The 23,603-nt window shown below is 48.4% G+C and overlaps 1 protein-coding gene across 10 annotated transcripts in view; it reads left to right on the forward strand.

The window, feature by feature from the left end:
• The first annotated feature begins 287 nt into the window (after window positions 1–287).
• The window catches only part of CSNK1D (casein kinase 1 delta), a 40,107-nt gene continuing 16,791 nt past the window's right edge, over window positions 288–23,603 (forward strand). For 2 of the 10 annotated variants that reach the window (XM_070561309.1, XM_070561310.1), the window contains exons 1-2: window positions 1,501–1,782; window positions 7,107–7,217. In XM_070561309.1, coding sequence (XP_070417410.1) covers window positions 7,202–7,217 — 16 coding nt within the window. In that variant the 5' untranslated portion in view covers window positions 1,501–1,782; window positions 7,107–7,201. Of the gene's footprint in view, window positions 796–1,500; window positions 1,783–3,469; window positions 6,456–7,106; window positions 7,218–23,603 lie in introns of those variants that run through there. The other 8 variants (XM_070561305.1, XM_070561307.1, XM_070561306.1 and 5 more) reach the window with 8 other exon arrangements.

Raw genomic sequence — 23,603 nt, forward strand, 5'->3', positions numbered from 1 at the left:
AGGAAGGGCGGCCTCCTCCTGGAGAGTCCCGAGGCTGCGGGTGCCAGGGTCCTGGAGCGACGGGCTCGGCCCCTCTCGTGCCCTCCTGCTAAGGGCACTGCCTGGAGGCCTGTCCCAGGCCTGTCGCGAAGAGCCACTGGCTTCCTCCTGTGTGGGCAAGCGAGCTCCCTACGCGAGCACGTGGAGCCTGCATGTGGGACAGGGTCTGACGCTGGGCTCCCGCCCCCGGCCGCTCGCGGACAGAAGGGCAAAGCGACAAAGGGTCTCGCCGGGGTGCGCTCGCCCCCGGCCCCGCCCCTCGGGCTGCGCGGCCCCGCCCCTCGAGCTGCGCGGCCCCGCCCCTCGGGCAGCGCGGCCCGGCCCCACCGGGTTGCTAGGGGAAGTGACGTCACAGCGCGATGGCGGCGGCTCCTTTAGGCAGCTGAAGGGGGATTCAGGCCCGGGAGATCCGAGTCCATCCGCGGCGGGGAGAGGGCTAGCGGGGCCGGTGGGGCCCGGAGCAGGGGCGGCGGCGCTCGCACTGTCCCCTCCGCCCCGTATTGAGGCGCTGGGAGCGGCGGGGCGGCCAGAAAGCCATGGTGAAAGCGGGGCCGTGAGGGGGGCGGAGCCGGCAGCCGGACCCGCAGTAGCGGCAGCGGCGGCGCCGCCTCCCCGAGCTCAGACCCAGGAAGCGGCCGGGAGGGCAGGAGCGAGCCGGGCCCGCCGCCGCCGCCGCCGCCATGGAGCTCAGGGTCGGGAACAGGTACCGGCTGGGCCGCAAGATCGGCAGCGGCTCCTTCGGAGACATCTATCTCGGTGAGGCGCCTCCCCCGGGCCGGGCCGGGCGCCGCGGCCGCGGTGGGAGCCGGCCCCGCGGCACCTGCCCCAGCGCGCCGCGCCCGGGTGGCGGTGTCCCCGCGGGCGGGCGCAGGCCGTCGGGCGTCGTGCGGCCCCGCGTCCTGGCACGTGCGGGCGGGCGCGGGAGCCCAGGCCGGCGCGAGGCTCCCGCGTCCCCCGGGCCTGTGCGGCCGTGCGCTCGGGCCGGCCGGCCCGTGGGCCCCCGACGGCGGGGCGGCGCTGCGTGGCGGCTGGGGACGTGTCGCGCGTCCGAGCTCGGTCCCGGGCCCCTGCGCCCGGCCGGGCGTGAGTCAGGCGACGGGCCGAGGTCGGGGTGAGGGTGCCGGCAGGACGAGGGGCGGGGAGCAGGAAGCCCTGCCCGCGCGCCTGCCCCGCGGCTTTGGAAATTCGCAAGGTAGAGCCTAAAAACACGCGTGGGACTTGAAGGTTCTGGATTGTTTCGGGTGTGCAGTGAGAGAATACGCGCACACACGTGTGTGAGGAAAGGTGGGCCTGAATCTGAAAGTTGGGAATTTCAAAATAACTTTTCTGCAGTGTGTAAGTCGTTGCCCACCGCCTGGGTTTGGGGAGGTGCCGCCTGGCGCGCGGTGGGTGTGCAGGAGGACTGGCGTCGGCGCGTTCGGGGGTCCGCGTGTCGTGTGGCTCACAGCCCCTCTCTGGCGTTTTGTTTGGGCGGCGCACCTGTCAGGGGCTCGGGAAGAGCTTCCGGTGTGGGCAGTGCCTCGGGCTGCGCCTTTCGGACGACCCAAGGGTGTGCGCTCGCCGCCGCAGCCGTCCCTCTTGTCATCTGGAGGAGACGCAGGGCTGGGGGTGGCAGCGCTGAGAGGAGTCGCCGTGTTCGGGTCGTTCCTAACTGCTTCCGGCGCCTGGTGACCCCACTGGGTAGCCCGGTCACTGCCATCGGGGAGCCGTTGAACCTATTCTTCTGCCTCACTGTCTTGTTGAGTAAGAAACACTTCGGAGACATTTGGAATTTACTATTTAAATATTTATATCCAGTAGTCAGCCGGCTGCTTTCTCAGCAGCGTTTTGGGAGGCAAAGTGCTGGGTAAATGCAAGCTGTTTGCCTTATTTATAGAAGAATAGATTTTGGCAGAAGTTTTAATCTAGGACTTAGGAACTGTACTGAAAGGCCAGTCCATTAGCCACTCTTACGCAGGGATCGGAAAGTAGACATTATGAAACTTCTCGTCCTTTGGTCTGAGACCTTGCCAGACAGCTCTGTGCTTCGGACAGCCGCATCGTGGAGCGGTTGTCACCGAGTATTCACAGAGGTGTGAGCCCTTCTCGGGAGTGGGAGCTTTGTGGGGGACCCTCTCTGCTTATTCACCGCTGCGTCCTTCCTGCCTCCCCTGGTGCTGGGCACACCGGTAGCGCTCGATGCAGACAGGCTGACTGGTCCCAGAAGGGTCTGTCCTCAGTCTCCTTCGGCTGTGTTCTGAGGTGGGTGGACTGTGGCTCCGGGCACACACACAGCCCACCCATCGGCGTGCACTTAAGAGTCTCTTGTGTGGGGTTGGGCACATCCCATCTTCCTCAGTCAGTATTGGCTCTTGGCCCACAGGGCCGTCCTTTCAGGCTGCGCACGACCTCACCGAGAAAATGTGAAGTGATCTTGTTAGCTGGAGTAAGGTTTGGCTAGAAAGGTGGATCTGAGGAAGCTCACCATATACTGTTGTTAAGGGTCAAAGAGGCTGGTCCAAAGACCATGGGATGGATCGAATCATCTGTAGCATAGCTTTTTCTATTTGTTTAGGCAACTAGTCAGGCATTAGTTAAAGAATTGAGTTGTGATCTTGAAAATTGGTGTGTCCTACGTGTTCTAGTGTGATTACAATTAAAATCATTGCTGCCACCCTTTTGCTGTTGATCAGAAGGCCTTGACTCCTCCAGGTAGGTTCACCTTGTTTTGAGCCTGGTGTTTGGGGTCTTGGATTTCTGCCTGGAACTTTCTGTGCTCTCAAGACGTTTGAAACTGGGAGTAGGGAGGGCTGTCCTTCAGCTTGCCAAGAGCCTCATCGACCAAGAAGGCCCAGTATTGGTCTGCCTTCCCAGTGGCCTGCTGTGCTGACATGGTCATGCGGCACTGTGCCCTGCTAGGTTATTCCAGTCCTTCCCCAAATTGCCCCTTCAAAGCAGGGCGATATCTTGGGCTATTTCTCTAATATCTGGGCTTCAGGAAGTATATGTACTAGACTTGAGCTACCACAGACCCCCAAAACGTGCAGTCTCTCTCCTTGGTCTACCTTCCTCTAAGCTTGCCAGATCCGGAAGGCTCTTGGGAAAGGCAGGCCGGGAAGGCCTCAGAGCTCCCATACCTTGTGCAGCACACACTTCGGACGTCACTGCACTTGGAATTGCAGGTGGCATAAGGCGAAGCCTGCTCAGCCCTGTGCCTTCCTCAGCTTTAGCTTCCACGTGCTTGTTCCCCCTTGCTGCTGGAGCTGGTGTGTTTGAGGCAGTGGGAACCAGAAGTTCTTTCACTTTGCTGGCAGTGTACCTCTTATACATTTGAAAACAAAGGGAAAACCAGTGATCTTAATGTGGACCATGTGTTTCAAACTCTAGTGTGCCCACTGGAGCTGAGGGGAGAAGAGTGTGTGCGGGCAGTGTGCCGGGGCCCAGGCTGTGTGGTGGTGCCAGCCGGCACAGTTGCTGTTTGGTTCAGCTGGTGTTCGTGGAGTGCCTGTGAGGCGCCAAGTGCCAGAGGGGCAGCATGAGCCCCCTGTTCCCATGGAGCTCTGTTCTCATGCATGTCTTCTAGAGGCAGTCAGCAGGGTCCTCGGACCCCACCCTATTCGTGATTGGCAGAACAGGGGTTTTCTTCCTGCCAGCTGGTAGCATTTGTACTTGATCCTGTTGCTCCATCACTTTATCAGAGCATGGCTTGGTCCATCCACCTGTTACCTGGACGGACTGTGTGGTCTGACTTCATGATGTACACAAAGACCTTTTGGGAGCTAAAGCTTACTAATCTCGTCACGTTTGATTTTCGTGTTTTCCCCTTGCTGACTTTCGTTTCTCTTCAGCGATATCTAGCAAGACACCTGGCACGCCGTAGGAGTTCCAAAATGGTGGCTGGCTGGCTGGCCAGGAGAGGAGAGCAGGCGCGTGTCCTCGCTGCAGTTTTCATTGTCATCTGCCTGCATTCTTCGGGTGGTGGCCTGAACATTTTTAATGAGAAGTCATGGTCCTGCATCAGCTGCCTTGTCAACAGCTGCCCTGTGAGGAGGACCTTTGCCCTGCTCTTCTGAGGCCTCTCCCTGTTTCTTCATCGATGAGACAGTCCTCAGTGGGAGTTACCTTCCTGGCCCAGATCAGGGACAAACTTGGGATTAGGTGCTCTTAATTGACCATCTGCCTTTGTCTGCTCAACTTGAGGGACATAGTTTTCTTTTCCTAGGACCAGCATGGATCTGTGTCTAAACATAGATGAACATTTTGTCTTGTGCGGGGACTCTTGTCTGGTTGGGGCTGTTAAGCTGCACAGAAGAGTTGGGGTTGTTGGGAGATCAAAACCCCTCAGGAGATGCAGACAGTGTAAGTGAATATGTACACGCTACTTGGTTTTGACTTGTCCTGAACCTGGAACCCAGAGCTCAGTGGTATCTTCTAAATTCTTGTTCCTCATCTAGAAGTACATACTTCTAAAAGTTACCTGTGGTGAAGGACCAGGTTTTGTAATTTCCAATCTGTTGGAGACGAATACTTCTGTAAAATAAAATTAAAATGCTGCAGCATGTCATGTTGCTGTTGGAGCTCTGTGGTGCTTCCTCACTATCCTGTATTTGTCCCTCTGTGGACTGGTGGCAGTTTGAGGACTAGACTTGGAGCAACACCACCAGTGGAGCACAGGGGCCATGGTCAGCCTGGAGCAGGGGCAGGGCTGGAGGGCTGCACGCTGGTGGACCTCAGTTTTACTCAGTAGCCTGTGAAGTTTGGTTCCCATGGAATGCACAGAACTTGAAGCTCTGCTGCTTGGTACTTCTCCCGTGGGCTAAGACCTCCCAGACGAGTGTGTGCTAGAGGCCACATCCAGCCTCTCCTCTTTGAGTCATCAGACTTGGGGCAACCTTCGCATCTTCTGTGATCCTGCAGAGGCCTGGCTCTGTTGCTCGTGTGATCCTGTGGGAGGACTGGACCGTTGATAGGAGGATGGAATTCATATTGTGTTCCACAGATGCCTGTGATCGTTTGTCGCCAAGGCTGTTAGTATTGCCAGGATGACTGTCAGACGTTAGCTTTATCAGCCATGGTAGAGTGGAGCTAGAAATGTTCTCTTCCTTCTGGAAGGTGCTAGTCTGGTAGATAGCCTGCATGGGCCCAGGCTGTCTTGTCATTGAGGCCTTGCCTCCTGACAAGGCGGCACTGCTGACATAATTGGAGGGGCAAGAGTGCTCCCCCCAGAGGCTAGGCTCTTGCTCTGGGGAGCAGGGAATTGCTGATGTGATTAGTAAGATGAGTCATCCCTTCTTCCTGGGCTGGCGAGTTCAGTTCAGAGTTCCAGGTCCTCACAGGAACTCTGAGTTCATTTTTCGTTTGCACAGTACATTTAACGATGAAGTCATTTCTCTTGTAATTGGATAGATTGTCCCAACTGCAGGCAGGAGGAACAAAATGTATTGCCTGTCTTTCTTCTGAGTGCCCAAAAGAGTCTTTGTGGAATGATAAATGAAGTTCTTAAATCTAGAATGGTCACTGGCAGTGATCAAATGGTGGTTATTCCCATGGAACCCTGGTATCGGCAACCGGTTTTGGATCCAGGCTCTCTGGAAATGGCCACACTCATGCAGCCATCTGAGCAGACAAGAGGAGACTGTTGCTCTGGTTCTTGGGCATTTACTGGACACATGACTTCCAGCAGGCAGCCCTCCTGAAGGTGTATCATTGTAATGCTTGCCGGTTTTACTCTGTGTTTTGTCTGGGAATCTCAAAGTGATTTGTAACCATTTACCCACGCATCTCCACAACTCCCTTGTGAAACAGCCTGCTAAACTCAGATGGCGAGAGAAACTGAGTCGCCAACGACTGGCCAGGTTGCTTTGCACAGCACTACAGTCTCCCTGGGAAGGACATGTCCTGGGTTCTTTCTGGGCTGCTGGAACCAGTGTTAATTCATTCACAAATAACTATACTGCTGGGAGGGATTGAAGTGTTTTATACTTAGAAGGAACCTCTGAGGAGAGCAAGAGGAGAGTTGGGTATGTTCTGCGTGAGACTTCTTTCCCATTCTCTCCAGTTAAAGCTCCTTGAGGAAGGTCTTGTAGACACAGCTTTGGGTCAGACAGAGCATTTGTGGCATTTGTGTGCAGCCTGGAGGGGTGGTGGTTGTCACGTTTGCAGTTTCTTACTAGAGTAAAGCAGAAATACAATGATTTTTAGATAAAAATTTTAATTTTGCCTTTAAACTCATGGGCTGGTAATTGGGAGGTATTTTAGCAGGAAACTGAAAAAAGCTGTGTGACAGGGCTATGTTGTATACATATAGTTAGGGCTTTGAAGACAGAGTTCACCCTCCTGGTCTAGCATCAGGAAGAAACGCACAGTGATGTCCTGTCCCCAGGAAGAGAGGGGTTTGCTGAGCCTCCCTGGGCATCCCTTGGCCTGGCCTGTGATGGGTTAGTAATGACTTATGCCACCTTGTGGGAACCAAGCCCACTTGAGAAGTGCTCTGACTGTTGAGATGTGTGTGGCTCAATACCCAGTCTAGGTGAGCTGAGGCTGTGTGAGTGTTTGATAAAAACTCAGCCCTCCGTCTAGAGAAAGGCTGACACACACCCAAATGGGCCTATTGGCAGCGTGGAGAAACGGATGCACACAGACTGTGGTGCAGGAACACGCAGAGTTACCCTGGGACTCCAAGTCTGGCCTTGGCTGGGTAAATGCAGGGGTGACCAACAGGCTGGGTAGGAAGGTTCAGACCAGAAAAGATGAGAGTCCTAAGGAGAGAACTGCATTATTGGCCTGTCTCTGGGTCCGGTCACCTAGTGACATTATCTGAGGGGGGACATGGAAGTGGGTGGTGGAATGCCAAATATGACTTCCTGTACATATCAAATACTTCTGTTTTAAAAAGTGAAAATAAGGGTAATTTTCCACAGGGGTTTTTCGACCACTGACACCATCTTGTGCTGGGAAATAGAGAGCATCTGTTATTTGGTCCTTGGTGGAAGACTCAAATGGTGCTTATTGTTTCTCCAGCGTGTTGTAGCATTGGGCTGGGTGGTAGACACCAGATAATTAATGTTTGATTTTGTTTCTTTGCCAAGGTACGGACATTGCTGCAGGAGAAGAAGTTGCCATCAAGCTTGAATGTGTCAAAACCAAACACCCTCAGCTCCACATAGAGAGCAAAATCTACAAAATGATGCAGGGAGGAGGTATGCCATTTACCTGTTAAGAGAGAAAACCAGGGTTGTGTTTGATGAGGGAGAATGTGTCGGGAGGCAAAGCCTCTGGTTTATTTTGGGAAAGAGAGGGAAACATCCACACCCTGGTGCAGTTATGAGTCTGCCTTCACATGCTGAAAGGCCTACAGAGCCTCATTCAACAAAAAGAAACGTGATTTTATGCTTTTTGCGTAAGCGCTACCTTCCTTAGCTTCACGTTACCTAGTAGTGTCTCTGAACTCAGAGTTTGTATGAATTTTGATTTTTCCAGCACATTGCTGATTGTCGTGCCTGCCACCTCAGTCACACACTTTGCTTACAGCTTTGGGGAGGCCCCTTCAAACTCGGCTAAGTGAAACAAGGGGTTTGAACTCAGTGACCTCTGCAACCCCTTCCAGCTTAGTTTCTGTGAAACCCCCGGGCCTAAGGGGATGTGATGTTGGACGTGCTCATACTGATCACAGTCTAACTTTTGGAATTCTGTGGACTTCAAAATAGTTTGGCCAATGGAGCAGGAGGGGATGTTTTTGGGGTCTTAGAGTCCTGAAGACACTGCAGCATGATGAAGGGCGCATCCGGCTGCTCTGCAGGGAGCTCAGGAAGCTCCAGGCTCTGCCCTGAATGTTTTGAGCTCTCTTCGGAAGCAGGGCTCTGTGTCTGAAGAATGACTGTGCTGCTTCCTCTTTGGAAACCCTTCAAGTCAGAAGCCGCAGTGGTGCTTTCATAGTTGGAGGGGGTGCTCTTAGCACTTTGCTGAGGGAAAGCTTGTCTTCAGAGTCTGTATGAGCCCTTTTGTCAGGCGGAAAGGGAGAACTGGTGATTTGACTTTGACGTCTTTCCTCTACAAAAGCAGTTGAATGTGTGCTGCAACTAGAAATCAGCGTTTCTCAGTTTACATGGCACAGTGTCCCTTTAGCAGCAGATACACCTCAGGGCGATGCAAACAGTTCTGTGGGGCCCATTGCAAAGGAGGTGTCTGGTGCATCCTGTCGCAGGTTTCATGGGACCAGAGAAAGCTGTGGGCTCTTGACTGGCACATGGGGATGAAAACTCCCTGGCCCCTGTGGTCCCAGGGAGAGGTCAGCAGAGGACCCAGCCAGTGAGCTTGCCCTCTGGTGGCCCACAGCAGAGGGCAGGCTTCTCAGGCATTCAGGACATTTGCACAGCTTTGAAGGTGGTGACGAGTAGAACCAAGTGACTCAGGTTGTGGCCTTCATGTTGGGGAACAGCCTGGTGCTGGGGGTTGAATGAAATCTCCCAGCTTAAAAGCCTTGTTGAGTTTTAAGGAGCAGCATCTCTGTGAGAACTCGCAAGCTGGGGGTGCCCAAGGGCGGAGGCAAGGAAAATGGCCCACTGAGGCCCTGGGATAGGAACTGGTTCAGCAGACTGAGATTCTGAAGTGAAGAGTTACTTGGTTTAGAACAAGATTTCTCAACCTCAGCACCATTGCCGTTTGTTGTGGGGACTGTCCTCTGCACGTAGGATGGTGAGCAGCATTCTAGGTGCCAGTAGCAGCCCTCTGCCCTAGTTGGGACAATCCAAAATGTCTCCAGATGTTGCTAAATATCCCAGGGTGTGACGTTGCTTCCCATTTTGAACCCCTGCTTTAGGATGTGAAGGATCACTTGCTCTCTTGGTCTTCCTGTGCCTCTTCTCTGGGATCCCAGAAACTCACCAGGATTCCAGAAATGGACCGTCTCCTGTCTGGTCGTTCCCCACACATAGATCAGATTTTCCTCCTATTTTAGATCCGCACTTGGTGGGTACCATCAAGATGTAAAGATCTCTATTTTAGCAAACAGGTTATGTCCAGGAAAGCAGAGTATATAATTCTGGTAGCGTTCTGTGAACTCATTCTAATGGAGATTAAGCTTGGACCAGCAGAGAGGATGTAGGAATCCCCTCTGTCCAGAAACCTTTTGGCTTTGCTGTTGACCAGCCTTCTGCATCATGTCTCGTGTGGGTGCGTGCAGACCACTTGTCACTATAAAGGGGCACAAGTATCTTTAATTGTGGCTCATCTTTTTATGCCACGTTCTGGGCTTACCTGCAACTGGTGATACTGCTGGCATCGTAGGAGAAAGTTCAAAGCCAAGAGGCTGCCTTGCACTCTCTAGGTTGTAGTACAGGGTCGTCCAAGATGCTGCCTGGATGATGGTGGTGTTGTGCCCAGCTAAAGAAACCTGCTGTGCTCGGTCAGCCAGTCTGCCTAGGGGAGGAGTTGGCATTAAAAAAAACGCATGTTAGTGTCAGGTATTGTTAAAAGTGTTTTTTACATTCATTGGCATGTTTGCTGCCACAGTAGTCCTGTGCAGCAGGTGCCGGTCAGCCTCATGTCACGAATGAGGAGACTGAGGCACAGATGCTGTGGAACTTTGCAAAAAACACAGATTTGAATTTGAATGTTGTAGTGTTGTAGAGGGAGTGCAGCTGCCCTCTGTGGCGGTCACTGGTCAGGAATGTGCCCCAGATGCTTCCACCTTCCACAGATCTGGTTGGGACGATAGATAAAAAACCTGAAATAGCAGAATTTAAATTTAAATTTAAATTACTTATGTTGGTGAAGGACTTGGGTAGACACCAAATTTTTATCAAAACGGAGTGGACTACCAGGCAGAGCCGGGGGACCGACTCCTCTTTCCACTCCTGATGCCCCAAAAGTAGCTCCACAGTACTCCCCCTTCAGTCTGTTTTGTTTACAGCTGCTTCTGGTCGAGGCTCATGGTGCATGTTGGGTATGAGAGGGGAGAGTGTGCCCTGTGTATACAATCTAGGCCAAAACTGAGGGAGGGGCTCTGCCCTGAGGGTAGGCGAAAACGGGCAGTTTTACCTGAGTTCACTTCTGTCCTCTTACACGCCTGGTTGCTTCCCACATTTTGTTTTAGGCAGTCATGGTCTGAGATGTTTTACAGTACCAAAAAATATACATAACACTTTGGTATCAAGAGTGCTAAGGTCGGGGCCGACCCAGTGGCCAGCGGTTAAGTGCGCATGTTCTGCTTCGGCGGCCCGGGGTTCGCCGGTTTAGATCCTGGGTGCGGACATGGCACCGCTCATCAAGCCATTCTGTGGCAGGTGTCCCACATATAAAGCAGAGGAAGATGGGCACGGATGTTAGCTCAGGGCTAGTATTCCTCAGCAAAAAGAGAAGGATTGGCAGCAGACATTAGCTCAGGGCTAATCTTTCTCAAAAAAAAAAAAAAAAAAAAAGAACGCTAAGGTCAACCTGCATGACCCCCGCCCACCTGAGAGAGGCAGCAGGACACCCTCAGCACCCCTACACCTGGCCCAGTGTTTCCTCCAGGGGAGAAGCACACGCTGAAGTCTGTCTCCCCCATGCCCTTGCCTAGTTTGTTCTTTCTTTCTTTATTTGCTGAGCTAACATCTGTGCCAGTCTCCCTCTATTTTGTGTGTGGGATGCTGCCACAGCATGGCCGTTGACAAATGGTGTAGGTCTACTCCCGGAACTGAACCCAGGCCGCTGAAGCTGTGCGTGCCAACCTTAACCACTAGGCCATAGGGCCAGCCCTCACACCATGCGTCTTTTTAGTACTGAAAACTTTGGAATATATGTCATACAATCTTACTGGATGTATTCTACAACTTTCCTTTTTTGACCCAGCGTGTTCCTGAGATTCCTCTGTGTTGGCACAGTGTAGTTCAGTGATTTTCATCGCTGTCTTCTAAACAGTTCTGTCTGTTGTAAGGAGCTGTGGCTTGCTTCTGGTTTTCTGCTGTGAGGGACAGTGCCTCGATGATACCCTAGTCCATGTCTTCTGGTACACAACCTAGAGTGGAATTGAGTTTTGTGGAGTGTGCAAATGCTCCTCTGGCAGAATGACGCCAGCTGCTGTAGTGTGCATAGGGGTGTGTTCCAAGGTGGTCACACAGGTTTATCCTCCCCACTGCCTGGCATCAGGACTCCTGTTGGGTCCACGTCATCTTCAGCCTCACCATTACCATTTCTCTCCACTGTGGCTTGGGATGTCCTAGCTAGCACAGAAGACAAGGTGGGGAAATTTAAAGAATGAGGAGGGAAAAGGAAGAAATAAAACTGTTACTTGCTCATGATATAATTTTTTAAATTTTTGTTTATTTATTTTCTTGAGGACGATCAGCCCTGAGCTAACATCCGTGCCCATCTTCCTCTATTTTATATGTGGGACACTTGCCACAGCATGGCTTGATGAGCGGTGCCACGTCTGCACCCGAGATCCGAACCGGCAAACCCCAGGCTGCCAAAGTGGAACGTGCACACTAACCGCTGTGCCACCCAGCCGGCCCCATGATATAGTTTTCTTACACAGGAAACCCAGAAGATAAATTGGAGAGTTTACCCAGATAGCTAGCTTAAGATGAAAATATAAAATCAGTTCATTACACCAACAGTGGTAAGTTAGGAAATGTAGTTCTTGGGCCATCCCGCTGGCGCAGTGGTTAAATTTGCATGGTTTCGCTTTGGTAGCCTGGGGTTCGCTGCTTCAGATCCCGGGTGCTGACCTACACATGCTTATCAAGCCAGGCGTCCCACATAAAATAGAGGAAGATGGGCACGGATGTTAGCTCAGGGCCAATCTTCCTCAGCAAAAAGAAGATTGGTGGCAGATGTTAGCTCAGGGCTAATCATCACCCTCCCCTCCCAAAAAAGAAAATGTAGTTCTCCCCCCCATACCAGTAAGTATTTACTCATTGCATTTTCCCAGGGAAAGAGGGGATTCAGGATTTCACACACAGCTTCAATTTCTAGCAGTAAACATGAAGTTATGTTCATCTATCTCCTAGTAAACAATCTTGTGGCTGCTTTGACATAAGTTTCTTACACCTGCATAAAAGTTTCTGAGTGACTTGGGGATACAGTCATTTTCCCTTTCTTGGCCTCCTGACCCCATTTTGTACATGGGAGGCCCCCCATTTCTTCTCTCAACCCTAGGATTAGAGATTAAAGTAGGTTTGATCATCCAAATACAGCAGTGTGTTTGATATGAATCACGTCAAGGCATGCTCTTGACTCAGGAGGTTGGGAACAAAGGATGGAGTGTTTCTGGCGTCTTCAGAATTTTTGCACACATCATTTAGGAGTTGTGGGGACATCCCACAAATTAAATAAGTGTGTGTATGGGCTTTTTTTGGGGTGGGGGGCGATGGAGGATAGAGGGCGGGAATAGGGTAGGAGTCAAGTTTTTAGGATAGAACATCTGGTCCAAAACAGGAAATAGGGGAAGGAGCCACAAAAGAAAAGATGGCTCAGACACCTGCTTCAGGACACACCCCGAGCCTCTGTTTCTGGTCCTTTGCCTGGTGCAGAACCTTTGTCAGAGATGCTCTGGCTATTTTTTTCTCAATACAAAAAGTTTATAAAGAATAAAGCCCCAGAAGAACATGGAGAAAGACCAACATGTTCTATCTGTGCAAACTAGGCCGCCTAGTGATGAGCAAATCAGTGGCTTGTGAAGTCCTCCAAGTCCAACACACACTCACTAGAGGGGGCAGCTGTGAAGGCGACAAGAATCCAAGATCAGACTCATCACCCACTGCCTTCCAGTGCATTCGCCCTGTTCCCACACGGTGAGTCACAGCACGTGTCCTGAACCCTTTATCTCAGCTGCAGGACACTTGCCACTGGTGCAGCAGGGCGGGATGCTGGCTCCTGGCACCCTGGAGAAGCCCTTGCTTGTGGTCTCTCTGTAGGCCAAGGCAGGAGAGCCCAAGGAGAGATCCTTGCTTCAAATAACACCCCTGGGCGGCTTGGGATGGGTGTAGAGGTATCCTTCTTAAAACCTGTCCTGACCAACAAACACTCATAATCCCTGTTCTGTTGCTAGGCCTGGCCCAACCCAGTGATGGATCTGGTAGATGAAGTGAGTCTGTCCTGGGATTGGAGGTCCAGAAAAGGAATCCTTCATCACCGTTGTAGACAGCTCTCATGTAGCTGTGGCTTCTTCTCACCGCCTTCCTCTGGCCCTGCCTCTCCTGACCTCTCTGCACTACCTTTCCTGCTCAGACTAATTCCCAGTCTTCCAAAAGGAGGAGATCAAGTCATGAGGCACCCCAGTTAAAACCTAGTCTCCTATGAAACATTGAGGGTTTGGGAGAGAAGTCAGCTCTAATTGACAAAAATGAGGTGGTTCAGGAGGGTATGGTGCTCCAAATAGTAGTCCTCCGTGGCGATAAGACAGCAAAAAGGATTGCAGCTGTGTGGTCCTGCAGCTGCTGCGTGGTCCTGCAGCTGCTGCCAACTCACCCCTGAGGTTGCTCATGGACCTGAGAACAGTGCAGGAATGAGGGCCTTGGACCAGAATACACAGAAATAGAAAAGCATAATGTTTATATCAAGAAAAAGTTAAAATGCACAAGATTTGTCATTTGCATCTGGCCAGTGTGGTTGAGACCCTGAGAAAGTGGGCCCCGAGGTGCAGTTATCCAAGGGAGCAATAAACCGTGTTGGCCCAGAGCGGAGTGGAAGTGAGCTTAGGAGCAGCAGGACTGTAGCTGTTGCCCCAATCACCCCTTTTGCTGCTCGTCTCAGCCCATTGCCTGGGGCACTTCCCAGCATCGTCCCCTAAGAGTGGATTATGAGGAGACTGGCGGTGGAAAACCCTGCCTCATCCCCGAGAGTCCTTCCCACAGTGTGGTGGTGTGTGGGTTGGGTCCATCAGTCTGGTCTCATGCTTTTAATCTTTTCACTCTGATGTGGGAAGTGTCATTACTACATATCCTTTAAAAGGAAAACAACTTCCCTGTCCAGGCTACTTTCAAAAGCTGGAGATTCTGGGGGTGGAGGCTCCAGTAAAGCATGCAGGTTCTGGAGGGATTCCCTGAGGCCCTCAAGTGTGCTTGCACAGAGCCTAGTTGGAGTTTCTCTGCCTTACCTCCTCCCCCTCGAGAGGGAAGAGGGGTGATGCTGTGGACCTGACCGGAGAAGTGTGGCAGTACTCGCTTCCCCACTCTTCCCCCCTTTCTCCACTGCTGATGGATGCAGAAGGAGAGCCCCACCCACTGCTCAGTTCTGGGCCTTGTTGTAGGGCAGGGCTGTGGATCTCTTCGTCTGCCTGAAAGTAGGCTAGCTTTCCCTGGGAGCTGGGGCTGCCACATGGCTGATGCTCTGGCAAAAGGGGCACTTCTTGGGCTGGGATGGCAGCTTGGTTCCTTGGCATGTTGGTCTAGACCTCCACAGCTAGAGTGCCCGTCTCCTTCTGTGTGTGTTCTGCCCCTTTGGTGCCTCTCACTCCCAGTACAGAAAACCTCCAAGAGCTGGTAAGATTCCAGGCCTTGGTGGACTTCTGAAAGGTGAACTCTGTTTCCTCGCCCCACTTGGGGCTCTGGAATCCCTCCGTGTGCAGCTTTCTCTGGGGCTCAAAGACATCCACTGGGGCGTTGAGTGTGACCCTGGCGCAGTGGTCGTGGACAGGGAGCTGAACCCTGTGTGCGCAGAGACCCACTTAGGGATGCCAGTGCCATACGGCAGCTGTGGCTGCTCCAGTGCCTTGGCGTCGCCACCTATGAACTGCTGGTTGGATACAGAGCCCTCCGTCTGCTGAGCCCCAGTTGCCTGGTCAGGCGGCTGCTGGCCCCAGAGAAGTCCAGAGTGTAATTTTTTAAATACTGTGTTTACGATAGCCAGTAAACCCCTAGCTAATAAGGTATCTGAGGGCTGGCCGGGTGGCGCAGTGGTTAAGTGCGCATGTTCCGCTTCTCGGCGGCCCAGGGTTCGCCGGTTCAGATCCTGGGTGCAGACATGGCACCGCTTGGCAAAAGCCATGCTGAGGTAGGCGTCCTACGTATAAAATAGAGGAAGATGGGCGTGGATGTTAGGTCAGGGCCAGTCTTTCTCAGCAAAAAGAGGAAGATTGGCAGTAGTTAGCTCAGGGCTAATCTTCCTCAAAAAAAAAAGGTATCTGAGAATAAATCTTTAAGCCAGGTAAGATGTGTATGTAGGAAGTTTTAAAACTTTGTTGGAGGACACTGAAGAATTCTTGAACAAGTGGAGACATTGTGTGTTTCATGGAGAGGATGACTCACTAAGATGTCACTTCTCCCAAAGTTGCTTTAGGTTCAGTGGAATTCCAGTCAAAATCCACAGGGCTTTTCTTCCAACGTGACGAGCTGACTCAAGAATTCACAGAATAGCAAAGGGCAGAGACTGAGTAAAATATTCTTGAAGGAGGGCATTTGTCCTGCAAATAACAAAACTCACACAAAGTGCCTGGAAGTAGTGACAACCCAAAGCAGTGAGCACACCTGGCACCCAGATCATGGTTTCTAGGTATCGTTGCCCAGTGAGAGAGGCCCAGGCTTTAGGGAGAGATGGCTGATTCCAGGGAGGGGCAGGAAGAGAGAGAGAGTCTAGAACACGTTGTGGCTGAAAGGAAACCGTCGGCACCTGTCCACAGGACACAGGAGCAAGCTTGAAGGGCGTCTATTGGCAAACTTTGGGACAATTAGAACCTCAAACTGAATAATGATTACAGCACATGGGAGGAGGGCGGGAGACTTCATGAGACTGTAATACTACACATGAGTTAAGCTTCACAGAAAAATGCAGAAGGAACCATCAGAAATGGAAGAGCCTCAATTTGCAGACACTGTTTTATTGATTGGTTCAGGTGAGAATCGTTGGTGGATGCAGATAAGGGGAGCAGGGTATTGACACTACCCTCAAAGCTTCATCCACAAATTACTTAATAATGAAGGGAAAAGTATCTTGGTGTAGAAATCTGCCAGATAACCTTATCTGACAAGTGATCAGAACCAGCAGTCACATCAAATCCAAATTGAAGACTGTTCTGCAAAATTGACCTGAATTCTTCAAAAATGTCTATGTGATGAAAAATTTAAAAACTCTTCTATGCTTAAACATGATAACCACATGCGGTGTGTGGTCCTAGATTGGACCCTGGGTGGAAGGAAAGCTGTGAAGGATGCAATTGGGGAAATGCGAGTGTAGACTGTGTGTCAGTCTTGGGAACATCCCCATGGAGTCTGTACAGACGTTGACTACAGTCCTGTTATTCCCCCCACACACACACACAGACACAGAGAAAAGGGCCTTAGAACTGACCAGAAAGACCAGAAGTGTGCACAGAATTGGGACTTAAGCAGAAGTGTTATGGCCAGTGGGAGAGGGGCCATGTGAACACCATGGTGCTGAGGATGGTGGGAGTCCCGCTTCTCCTTCCCCAAAAATCCACTTCCAGATGGATCAGGGGACTTCAGTGCGAAGAGTGAAACTGTAAAACATTTTGATTTTTTAAAATCAGCTTTACTGAGGTGTAGTAAACTACATGTATGTTAAGTGTATAATTTGATAAGTTTTGCCACATGTTTACCCTCGTGAAACCATTACCATAGTCAAGATAGTGAATGCATCCATCAAACCCAAAAGTTTCTGGGTCCCCCCTAACAATCCCCCACCCCCACTCCCTGTCCCCAAATCACTGCTCATCTGCTTCTGTCACTATAGATTACTTTGCGTTTTGTAGAGTCTTGTATAAAAGGAGCAGCATTGTGTACTCTTTTTTTTGAGATTTGTCCGTGTTGTGTGTATCAGTGGTTACTCCTTTTGGTTGCTGAGGCAGCCCTTGTGTGAACGTGCCATGCTTTCTTTATCCCTTCACCTGTTTGTGGATGTTGGGGTGGTTTCAGGTGTCAGGCATGCCAGACAAAGCTGCTGCAAGCTCTTGTGTAGATGTTTGTGTAGATGCTTACCTCCTTTTATCTTGGGTAAACATCTAGGAGTGGGATGGCTAAATCAAAAGTAAATGAATGTTTTACCTTTAAAGGAACTGCCAAAATGCTTTCCAAAGTGGTGGTACCATTTTACACTCCCACCAGCAGATTACAAAGGCTTTGAGGGTTTGTGTCTTTCAGCTGATTTGTCTGAGTTACTGAATTTACTGGCATAAAGCTGTTTATAATATTTCTGTTAGCCTTTTAATATCTGTAGAATCTAGTGATGTCACCTCTCATTCTTGCTATTAGTCATTTGTGCCTTCTATTTTTTTTTCCTGATGTGTCTGATTAGAAGTTTATCAAAAATCTCAAAGAACTAGCTTTTGGTTTCAGTAATTTTTTTCTGTTTTCTATTTCATTGGTTTCTGCTGTGATCTTTTATTTCATTTCTTACACTTACTTTGGGTTTAATTTCCTATTTTCTTTAGAAGCTGAGATTATTCATCTGTCTTTTCTAGTAATAAACGTTTAGTTGCCATAAATTTCCCCAAGTCCTACTGTAGTGGCATCTCATAAATCCTGATAGGTTGTGTTTTCATTTTCATTTGGCTCAGAATGCTTTCTAACTCCCCTTTTGATTTCTTCCTTGATCCATAGGTTATTTTGAAGTGTATTATTTAGCTTGCAGGTATTTGGGAATTATCTAGAGAGCTGTCTGTTATTTATTTCTAATGAGTTCCACTGTCTTCCAGAACATACTTTGTATAACTTGAAACCTCTTAACTTTATTGAGACCTGTTCTCTGTCCAGAATGTGATCTGTCTCGGTGAATGCCCCCGTGTCCTTGAGAGGAGCGTGTGTTCTGCTGCTGAGGCAGGAGTTTGAAGTCTCCAGTCAAACTGTAGGTTTGTCTGTGTCTGCTTGCAGTTTTGCTTCATGTTTTGAAGCTCTGTTGTTCGCTGCATAAACGTTTAGAAGTATTCTGTTCTCTTGGGAAGTTCATGCTGGCATCACTGTGAAGTGACTGGTGTATGCCTGGAAACGTTCTTCTCTGCAGTCTGCTGTGTGCGATGCTGATGCAGCCCTTGTGTGTTCCCTTCCTACTGCACTGTGATACGCTGTCCTCCTCATCACTTCTTTGACTCTCAAGGGTGTTTATTGTTGGCAGTGTGTATGCTTAGTCCTTTCTTTTCTGTCTAATCTGAGAAAGTATGCCTTACTTTTAGTGAGATTAATGACAGGATTAGGTTTGCTCTGTCATCTTGCTGTTGGTTTTTGTCTTATGTGGTCTTTGTTTCATTTTCCCTCCTTTTTTTGCCTTCTTTTGGATTAAACAAGTATTTTCTTACGTTTCTTAATTTTTCTTAGGATTAGCTCCTCTGTGGCTTATTATACCTATCCTTCTTTTGTTATTGTAGTGGTTGAGTTAGAGCTTATCATACACATCTTGAGCGTACCACAGTCTGTCCTCAAGTGATGCTGTGCCACTTGATGTGGAGCACAGGAACCTCACACGGGTGCACTTCCGTTTCTCCCTTCCCAGCCTGCATGATGTTGTCCGTTTACATTTCTGGTTATAAACCCTACGTTGCATTCTTATGTTTGCTTAAACAGTTATACCTTTTAAGGAAATTTAAATAATTTTTAAAAATCTTACGTAGGTACCTTTGTTGTTATTTCCAGTGCTTTCCATTCTTTTGTGTAGGACCTCCTTTAGTTTGGTGTTATCTACCTTCTGCCTGAAAGACTTCCTTTAACATATGTAGTGGTGCAGGTCTACTGGGGATTGATTTGCAACTTTTTAATATCTGAGAATGTCTTCGCTTTGCTTAGGTTTCTTTTTTGCAACCTGTACTTCTGTAGATTGCCATTTTTTTCCTCAGTACTTGAAAGATGTTCCTCCTCTGTGTTTTTATGTGCTTCATTTCTGACGAGAAGTCTGCAGTCATCCTTGCCTTTGCCACTCTGTATGTAATGTGTCTTTCTTCTTGTTTCTTTCCAGATATTCTCTTTATCACTAGTCGTGAGCAATTTATCGGATACCTTGGTGTAATGTTCTTTATGGTTCTTGTGCTTAGGATTCGTTGAGCTGCTTGGATTGACAGGTGTATTGTTTCCATCTGGCTGTTCTTCTGATAGGATTTCTCTGCCTCCTCCCTTGTGTCTCCTCTCTTCAGGGCCTCCAGTTGCATAGATGTTAGGGGGCTCATAGTTGTCCCCACAGCTCATTGAAGCTCTTGTTGGCTTTTTCACTAGCTTCTGTTGCTATGTCTTCAAGTTCACAAGTCTTGTCTTCTGCAGTGTCTAATCTGCTGTTAATCCCACCAAGTGTAGTTTTCATCCTAGATGTTGTAGCTTTCATATCTCCCTTGCCATGCCTGTGTTAAACTTTTCTGACATGGAATACACTTATAATTTCATTGCCCTTCCCTGCTGCTGCTAACATCTGAAGCAGTTTCAGTTGATTTAGACACTTTTTCTCAGTGTGGATCATGTTTTCTGCTTCCTTGCATACCTGGTAATCTTTGGGTGCCAGGCACTGACTTTTACCTTCTTTTTTTAAATTTTTTTTGAGGAAGATTAGCCCTGAGTTAACATCTGCCACCAATCCTCCTTTTTGCTGAGGAAGACTGGCCCTGAGCTAACAGCCATGCCCATCTTCCTCTACTTTATATGTGGGACGCCTGCCACAGCATGGCTTGACAAGTGGTGCGTAGGTCCATGCCCGAGATCCAAACCGGTGAACCCCTGGGCCACCGGAGCAGAATGTCTGAACTTAACCACTGTGCTAATGGTCTGGCCCCTGACTTTTACCTTCTTGTTTGCTGAATATTTTAATATTGCACAGATTCTTCCTCAGCTTAGTTATGGGATGGAGTTACTTTATCTTTAGTTTTTGCTTTCCCCTAACATGCTCAAGGCAGGACTGGGGCGTCTGGGGGCTCACATGGATTGTTTCCTGTCTTTCAGGCCTTGGTGTCATCATTGCCTTGTGTTTCCCATCTTTTCATCTGTTCTCTGTTTTGTTTTCTCTTTTTGGGTATTGCAAATATGAGGGTAAATTGGGTCCCCATTACTCCACCTTGGCTGGAAGTAGAGGTAACTTTTAAAAGAAAATAATAGCATTTCTTTCTGACTCTGAGTTCAGGAAGAGTTTGTTATGTAAGATAACCAAAAACATAAAGGAAGAGGTTGGTACATTCATCTTTCTTAAAATTGAGCACCTTTTCTCATCAAGAGACTCCACAAGAGAGTAAAAAACATGCCATTAACTGAGAGAAGATATCTGCCTCACATAGAACCAAGAATAGTTTGGTATCTAGAATTTATAAAGAACTGCCATAAACAGGAAAAGGTCACTCTGATAGAAGAAGTTGGCAAAAGACATGCATAGACATTTCAGAGGAGAGGAAACATGTATGGCCAATAAATATATGGAAAATGATCCAAATTGAGAGTTCAGTGAGACACCATTTCTACCCACTTGATTGATAAAAATTAAGAGATCTGATGGAGATCTGACGATACTCTTGCATTAACAGGAACTCATTCATCGCTACTGGGAGTATAAAGTGGTTTTTCCTTTTTGGAAAACAATTTGACATTATCTTGTATAGTCAGATAATTTGTACCCTGTGTTTCTAGGTATGTACCTGGGAGGGGGGACTAGATGTTAACAAGAATTTCACATAAAAGAATTTTCACCAGTGGACATATATAAGAATTTATCTAACAGCAGTGTTCGTAATAGGAACAGCAAACCTAAACAATCCATATGACAGAAGAATAGATGAGTTGTGGTGTATTCTCCAAATGGAATATTATGCAGCATACATACTTATTTTATTAAACAAGGAAATGATAAAGTCATGGGTAGTCTTCATCGGGGGAGCACAGGAGTGGGAGAAGAGCAGTGTGTAAAAGCAGATGCAGTGATTCGGAACGTGCTGGGTCTGTGTTAGGTGGTAGGCTTATAGTCCTTTGTTACATCATGCTTTATAACTTCTGTATTTGTTAAAGTTGTTCTCATGTAGTGTATAAAATATGTATTTTAAATAATTTTAAAAATGAAAGAGTTGCCTTCTTTATCAAAACTTGCTATAAAACTAAACTAAAAATTGTTTAGCATCTTATAGTGCCAGAAAGTAAGGCAGTGCTCAAAAGAAGCGAGCAAAAGCCTATGTGATGGGTGTTGAGAGGACACAGTGGCAACTGAGGAGCCCCTGTGGCCAAGGCTGGAACACTTTGAGGAAAAGAATTAAAAAATGCAACTTTCAGTTATTACCCAAAGTGTATAATAAATGTCCACGAGTCCACACTGAAATAAATAAATAAGGGAGAGAAGACCAATCTCTCGCAGAATTCCAAATAACGTATGCAGACGCTCTGCCCCTAGGGAGGGGCGTAACTCTCTACTCCGTGAGCATGGGCTGCACGGAGCGACGCCCTCCCAAACAGCACAGGACGGAAGGGGAGGGAAAGAACAACAAGGGGAGGCCTGGCAAACACACCTCAGCCAGCTCACCAAGGTCACGTCAGCAGAGACGAGTCCCGAGAGAGCACGGACCCCTGACGGGACGTGAGGAGGAGGCACTTGACCCTGTGCTCTTCCTCCCCCAAACCCGCAAGCCCGCGCTCCTCATGAGAAAGCATCAGACAGATCCCAGCAGAGGGACAGTCTGCAAAGTCCCTGAGCAGCACCCCGCAAAGCTGTCACGGCCATTGGAACCAGGAAAGTGTGAGACCATCCCAGCCAAGAGGAGCCTGAGGAAAGGGGATGACTGGATGTGAGGTGGGCTCCTGGAGGAGTAAAGAGATGCTAGGTAAAAACTAAGGAAACGGGCCATCCCTCTGAGGACAGGAACAAGACAAGGGTGCCCACTTTCACCACTCCTATTCAACATAGTACTGGAGGTGCTGGCCAGAGCAATTCGGCAGGAAAAAGAAATAAAAGGAATCCAAATAGGTAACGAAGAAGTAAAACTCTCGTTGTTTGCAGACGACATGATCTTATATATAGAAAACCCCAAAGAATCCACAGAAAAACTATTAGAAATAATCAACAACTACAGCAAAGTAGCAGGGTATAAAATTAACGTGCATAAATCAGTAGCATTTCTATACACTAACAATGAACTAACAGAAAAAGAACTCAAGAACTCAATCCCATTCACAATCGCAACGAAAAGAATAAAATACCTTGGGATAAACTTAACCAAGGAAGTGAAGGATCTATACAATGAAAACTACAAGACTTTCTTGAAAGAAATTGACGATGACATAAAGAGATGGAAAGACATTCCTTGCACATGGATTGGAAGAATAAACATAGTTAAAATGTCCATACTACCTAAAGCAATATACAGATTCAATGCTATCCCAATCAGAATCCCAAGAACATTCGTCACAGAAATTGAACAAAGAATCCTAAAATTCATATGGGGCAACAAAAGACCGCGAATTGCTAAAGCAATCCTGAGCAAGAAAAACAAAGCTGGCGGAATCACAATCCCCGATTTCAAAACATACTACAAAGCTACAGTGATCAAAACAGCATGGTACTGGTACAAAAACAGGTCCACAGATCAATGGAACAGAATTGAAAGCCCAGAAATAAAACCACACATCTATGGACAGCTAATCTTCGACAAAGGAGCAGAGGGCCTACAATGGAGAAAAGAAAGTCTCTTCAACAAATGGTGCTGGGAAAACTGGACAGCCACATGCAAAAGATTGAAAATTGACCAGTCTTTTTCACCACACACCAAAATAAACTCAAAATGGATCAAAGACCTAAAGATTAGGCCTGAGACAATAAGTCTTTTGGAAGAGAATATAGGCAGTACACTCTTTGACATCAGTTTCAAAAGAATCTTTTCGGACACTGTAACTCCTCAGTTGAGGGAAACAATAGAAAGAATAAACAAATGGGACTTCATCAGACTAAAGAGCTTCTTCAAGGCAAGGGAAAACAGGATTGAAACAAAAAAACAGCTCACTAATTGGGAAAAAATATTTACAAGCCACTTATCCGACAAAGGGTTAATCTCCATAATATACAAAGAACTCACACTGCTTAACAACAAAAAAACAAACAACCCAATCGAAAAATGGGCAGAGGACATGAACAGACATTTCTCAAAAGAAGATATGAATATGGCCAATAGACACATGAAAAGATGTTCATCATCGCTAATCATCAGGGAAATGCAAATCAAAACTACACTAAGATATCACCTTACACCCGTTAGATTGGCAAAAACATCCAAAACCAAGAGTGACAAATGTTGGAGAGGTTGTGGAGAAAAAGGAACCCTCATACACTGTTGGTGGGAATGCAAACTGGTACAGCCACTATGGAAAACAGTATGGAGATTTCTCAAAAAGTTAAAAATAGAAATACCCTATGACCCAGCCATCCCATTACTGGGTATCTATCCTAAGAACCTGATATCAGAAATCTCAAGAGTCCGTTGCACCCCTATGTTCATCGCAGCATTATTTACAATAGCCAAGACGTGGAACCAGCCTACATGCCCAGAAACTGATGATTGGATAAAGAAGATGTGGTATATATACACAATGGAATACTACTCAGCCATAAAAAAAGACAAAATTGGCCCATTCACAGCAACGTGGATGGACCTCGAGGGTATTATGTTAAGCGAAATAAGCCAGTCAGAGAAAGACGAACTCTATATGACTCCA

The sequence above is a fragment of the Equus przewalskii genome, chromosome 10, assembly GCF_037783145.1.
Source record: "Equus przewalskii isolate Varuska chromosome 10, EquPr2, whole genome shotgun sequence".
Taxonomy (NCBI): Eukaryota; Metazoa; Chordata; class Mammalia; order Perissodactyla; family Equidae; genus Equus; species Equus przewalskii.